This window comes from Priapulus caudatus, unplaced genomic scaffold (assembly GCF_000485595.1).
Source record: "Priapulus caudatus unplaced genomic scaffold, Priapulus_caudatus-5.0.1 Scaffold39, whole genome shotgun sequence".
Lineage (NCBI taxonomy): Eukaryota > Metazoa > Priapulida > Priapulimorpha > Priapulimorphida > Priapulidae > Priapulus > Priapulus caudatus.
This window is the reverse complement of record NW_014577100.1, coordinates 744663-750451: the sequence shown is the minus strand read 5'-3', so window position 1 is coordinate 750451 and position 5789 is coordinate 744663. Positions and strand designations below refer to the sequence as shown.

The window sequence follows — 5789 nt, the reverse complement described above, 5'->3', positions numbered from 1 at the left end:
TGCGGACTCGCAATAGATATCGAGTGGATGGGATAGTGGAAGCTTTGTAGGACCAGTCTGGAATATATCTAATTCATTATCTATATTAGATTAATACTGATAAAGAATGAATGAATGATGTCAGTCATTTCTACGAAGGTAGCTGTGGGTGCGAGCAAGCAGATTTATTTATACAAGTCTGAAAAAATGCGCATCGCCTTCCAAGTAGTACCCCATTAGTAAAAAACAGAGCAAACAGAGCAAACAGGTAGGTGCAAAGCATACACACCCTTGGAGGTTATGCGCTCTTAGTATAATCAGGAGTCTCAGTATCAATAGGAATCTATAGGAATCAATAGAAATCAATAGGAATCTATTGATAGATTCCTGGTATAATGGACAAACTTCATGATACTCTGCTTGCACTGCACTCAGGCAGGCGGTAAGTAATTCCCTCCACTTCACGCATGGTTTCACGTAGCGCGATGACCGCAATTTCCTGTCTGACTGCCGGGATTGCCTTGAATGAGCAAACTAATTAATGAAAACTTAGAATGGATCAGGAGCGTATCACGAAGTGGTTGTAATAACATGTGAGCAATTTTTGCCACATATGCATAACTCGGTCATCGCACATGTCATAGCCAATTTGGGGAGGGGGGGCATTCTACGTGGATGGATGGTCAACTCCTTGCAGACATGAGCCAGTACACAGAATTACCTACCTAACGATAGTAGGGTCCCTAGATGTGGCTATCTTGCAATAGCATAGCTCTAGTAGTAAAACTATAGTCCTTCGCTCCGCCGCAGGGCTATAGAACATTCTATGTTGAATCCTGTCACTTTTTCTGCTCCCACTGCTCCCACGAAAAATGGCTCACAAGTCACAAAACGCAAAATGATCAGGCTTTTTAACACTTATTTTTCTACATGGACCTCTCATCTATCTTTTTGAACACTTTCCACAATTTTGCACCATGTATTTATGCATTTATTCCTCAAAGTGCTAGCACTACTTGCGATTTCGTTTGAAATGCTCTCGCGTATGCGCGTGACATCACCCGAAATGTAGACAAAACACATGGACAACCTAGCATAAATACATGGTGTAAAATTGTGGAAAGTGTTCAAAACAATAGGTGAGAGGTCCATGTAGATAAATAAGTGTTAAAAAGCCCGATCATTTTGCATTGTGTGAGCCATTTTTCGTGGGAGCAGAAAAAGTTACAGGATTCAACATAGAATATTCTATAGCCTTGCGGCGGAGCGAAGGGCTTATAGTACTAGAGCTAGCAATAGCAATGCTATGAAACAAGTCTTTACCGCTTGCTTTTACAACTCGAACACGGGAGCTAGCATTACCTTCGATTAGACTTACGTCACAGAGAACACCCTGTGAAATAGCAAGGAGGGACAAGGGAAGAAGAGATGGAAATATCTTTGAGCAGCCAGCCAGCCACACATCCCAGGGAACATCCTGCCAAATAGCAGGAACAAGCGAAGAAGAGTTAGAATTATCTTCCACTACCCCTTTACACCCCCTTATATTACCTCTGAGCGACCGCTGATGCTCACAGCTCCACCCTTCAAATATTATTACCCCTTTACACCCCATCGAATACCACTACCCCATTATACTCCCCCTTAGGCCACAATTAAAAAAATATTTGATTGCCCTCAGCCGACCCAGGCTGAAAAGTTTGGGTAGGTAGGTAGGCTTCATTTTTTTTTAGGGGGGTCTTTTTACAAATTCAGCATGGTGTCTACATGCTTGGGTGTGCTTGTGTGGAGATACCTTTTATGTTGAATGTTTGTTTTGCTTGGTACATATAATCAAGAGCTAATAATACCTAGCTAGGTATTATTAGCTCTTGATATAATGTATTGCCTACAGATTTATATAATGTACAGTGATACGTTTGTAATAAATATTGTGTAAAATAAATGGGAAAGATCAATAAAAATGTTTGAGTCGGCCCCTTTTTGGCGGGTCGGTCGGGTGAGGGCAAACAAACAATATTTTTATCATGGCCCAATTACCTTCGAGCGGCCGATGATGCGCGTGCCGTTCTACCCCTCAAATACCACTACCTCTTTACACCACCCACCATTACCTTCAAGCTGTCGTTGACGCTCACAGCTCTACCCCTCGAAGACCACTACCTCTTTACACCCCTCCCCCCCATTACCTTCGAGCTGCCGTTGACGCTCACAGCTCTACCCCTCGAATACGACTACCTCTTCACACCCCCTTATTACCTTCGAGCTGCCATTGACGCTCACAGCTCTACCCCTCGAATACCACTACCTCTTTTTTTACACAGGTCTCCTTAATTATAGTATATTATAAATTCTATAATAATTATTACCTTCGAGCGGCCGCTGATGCGCGTGCCGTTGACCTCGTGGAGCACGCGGCCGACCCTGAGCATGATGGCGTCGAGCATTGCGAGAAGATGCGCGACGCGCGGCGCGTGCTTCTCCGTGCCGTCCAGCCACGAGATCTTGTCGCCGCGGATACGCTTCGAGCGTCTGCTGCCGACGACCTGGCCATCGGTGAAGACGCCGCTCGCCTGCAGCCGCCGCATCTCGGCGAGCACGTCGTCGCCGCGGCCGTTGCCGAGGAAGCTGTCGACGACGCAGACGCCGTGCTGCAGCATCGTCTCGACGACGTAGCGGACGAGCATCTGCTGCTGGCGCTCGGCGTGCGGATGCTGCGAGCCGCGGGTTTCGTCGGCGATCGGCCCGGCGTTCGGCCATCCGGCGCCGCTCAGTTTGGCGAGCAGGAGCTCGTCCGTTCCGCGTGAAATGATCATCGCCGTCGCTTGTCGTCGCTTGTCGTGCCTCGCGTGGATCCGCCGGAGATGGCTGTTGCCATGCGTGTGCGCGCGGATGCGCTAAGGCGTGCCTTCGCGTCCGCCGTTCGCTCGCTCACAGAATGTTGCAAAGCTCGGAGAGATGCGTAAACTTGAGACGTGGTTTTTTACAGCCTGCAAAATTTCGGCAGAAATTTTTGTAGTCTCCGAAAACGCTCGAATATATTTGATACGAAATAAATTCAGACGAAATTTACGAGGAAATTTGTTCCGTCAACGCCGCAACAGATACGTGTGTAAATTGAAAAACTAAAACAACAACTTGTGAATCACTGAATGACCAAGTCACCAACCATGCAATTATCACTATCAGTATCAGTAATGACAGTATCAGGAGATGTAGCTCTGCTCCAAGAAACGGTCTTGCTAGGATTAGAAGACCTGTATAGACAATCGGTCGCACAGCCTGTTCGGGCTACAGGAGATGTAGTCGGACTACTCGGACTACCATTTACCACCAAAACTTAGATTATATTACTATTAGACAGATCGGTCTGCGGTGGATATCTCGCGCGCGTTATGACTACCTTGCTTCCTGCGTTGCTGATAACGTGTGAATGAATAACGCTAGAACGGTATGTCGAATAACCAATCTTGTCGGCCGACTCGCGCTGATTCATGCCAGCATGTGTTGTGCGACTTGTATACATGCACGAAGCGTAGGCCTAATAACGAACAACGACAACGAAGAGGAGCAAGCCTATCGTCACGCACGTACGATTCGCGCATAATCAGGCTGCAACTCGCTACGTATTCGTCATCCTGCGTCAAAATTCCACGGCGTATTTATAATCATTTCCTGAGTCAAAGGTATAGTAGTTATTACTAGCTATTTATTGCACGAGTATGGTTATTTTGTTAAACTAAATTAATTAGTTTGATCTGGAACCTTTGCATGAACTATGCATGAACTTACTACATAGTTGTTCCGAATAACGCGCTAAGCCCTCACTATGGGCACTGTCCGTTTCCGGCGCGCACCGTCTGTTTCCGGCGTGAATGAACTTGTGAAGACTGAAGTTGCTGAATCATCAGTGAATGTCTGATGTGGGATACAGTTGTATTGATTTAATATTTCATTAAGATTTCAAGAACGTCACTATAACTGAAAAATGACTGTTACTCTGAGCCTGAGCAAACGCAGCCCAAACGTTGGTATGTTAATTTACATGTAACGTGTGTGTAACGCAAACGATTACATCACAATCATCAATGACAATCAGTTCACATCATGATCATGATCATGATCATCATTACTACTAGTAGTATTACTAGTTAATAATAATACTATAATATACGTATTAATAGTACACGATGTACACATACATTCACATTACCGGTAACACGAAAAAATGAAAATGAAAATGGGTTTTCAATGCCAGCGGCAGAGAACTTGCTTGCAGTTGTACGAGTCGTTAGTATCACAGGCACTTGGACCGTTTCAATAATAAAATGATGGTTAATAAATACAACTTGTCAGTACTACTACTAGCCCTACCAGTACCAGTAATAGTCTTAATGTTTGATTTGACCTAATAACTTCACTTCAACACCGTCCAATACACCGCTGCAACACATAGCGCGCACGCCCTTGTGCATGCACAAATACACAGTGATAGAGACTCTCTGGTACTGGTAGGGCTAGTAGTAGTACTGACAAGTTGTATTTATTAACCATCATTTTATTATTGAAACGGTCCAAGTGCCTGTGGTTAGTATGACGTTAGTTACTTATGATGTTTCATCTTATAACTTGTATAGTTATATTTGTAACCTTACAGTTACGACTTCGAGTGGCCGATTTTGATGACTTGCTGGTTTTTCTCTGATTTATCGGATAATTATGTACTATTTGTAACCAACTGCATGGGCTGTGGCCATGTACACGTTTGCTTACTGCACGTTCCATCTGTTACATGATCCAGGAAATCTCATCGCAACTGAATATGTGAAGAGTATAGTAGATGTGAAGGTAGACTGGGGAGATAGCAACTCTATCACCACTAGTAGGTCAGTGTTAGTGTGTTTTCTTCATGCCATTATGTGTCCGATAAGTAAAAGCGATTTTAATATATATATACAGTCAAACCTCAGTTATCCGAACATCTATTATCTGAATTTCGGATTATCTGAACAAGATCTCAAGGTCCCATCAATATTTAATAAGCCACTAGACCACCCGTTATCCAAACAATCAGTTATCAGAACCAAATACGCCCCGCTCGTCTCATTCGGATAATCGAGGTTTAACTTTATTGGTATCAATGTCCTACCATTTTGATTCTAACTGATGGCGACACATTTGTACTATTACGACCTCATTGATAAGTGAGCGCCTTGGTGTTATGTTATGGCATTTTGCAGTGATGTCGTCTTTACTACTGGCCCAAGCATCTGTAGGTACCTGGCCAGGCTTGCACCCCAACTAGGGTTGTATGGTGGAAACGCTCTTGAGAGGGCCGAGGTAAATCATTCCAATTGTCATACACATCGTTATCACAACCATGCTATCAGCGGATGTAGCATAAATTTAATAATGAGGATATTTGCCAAACAAAATATTGAAAATATGGAGAAGGAATCGTGATCGTGGATTCTGATGCATCGCACACTCTATAGGTGGACCACTGGATAGAGTTTAGTGTGGGGCAACTGTGCTGCGACAGCGACTTTGGAGATGGGGTTCAGTACCTCGATTCGGTGCTAGCCTCGGCCAATCACCTCATCGGATCCGGCGTTACGTTAGCTGACATCTGCGTCTGGGCAGCCATCAAAGGTTGTGCTCTGCTTGTTTGTGATTTCTGACACGTTGCAGCGGTTAATTACTTGGTGCAAAATATATACAACACTGAATATATATCTCTCTCTTGCGTTTTCTACCTCTCTCTTTCTCTCTCTCTCTCTCTCTCTCTCTCTCTCTCTCTCTCTCTCTCT

At 44.3% G+C, this 5789-nt stretch overlaps 2 protein-coding genes across 3 annotated transcripts in view; one reads left to right on the top strand and one right to left on the bottom strand.

The window, feature by feature from the left end:
- Positions 1–3557, bottom strand: part of LOC106819683 (egl nine homolog 3-like) — a 7679-nt gene extending 4122 nt beyond the window's left edge. Inside the window, exons 1-2 of one of the 2 annotated variants that reach the window (XM_014824284.1) lie at positions 3383–3557; positions 2349–2969 (exon numbers count right to left, since the gene is read on the bottom strand). In XM_014824284.1, coding sequence (XP_014679770.1) covers positions 2349–2795 — 447 coding nt within the window. In that variant the 5' untranslated portion in view covers positions 2796–2969; positions 3383–3557. The other variant, XM_014824292.1, reaches the window with a different exon arrangement.
- A 278-nt stretch (positions 3558–3835) lies between these two features.
- The window catches only part of LOC106819559 (bifunctional glutamate/proline--tRNA ligase-like), a gene marked incomplete in the record, with an annotated part of 27627 nt that continues 25673 nt past the window's right edge, over positions 3836–5789 (top strand). Inside the window, 4 exon segments of the mRNA XM_014824176.1 lie at positions 3836–4010; positions 4781–4865; positions 5220–5319; positions 5475–5631. Of these exon segments, the coding sequence (XP_014679662.1) occupies positions 3968–4010; positions 4781–4865; positions 5220–5319; positions 5475–5631 (385 nt within the window).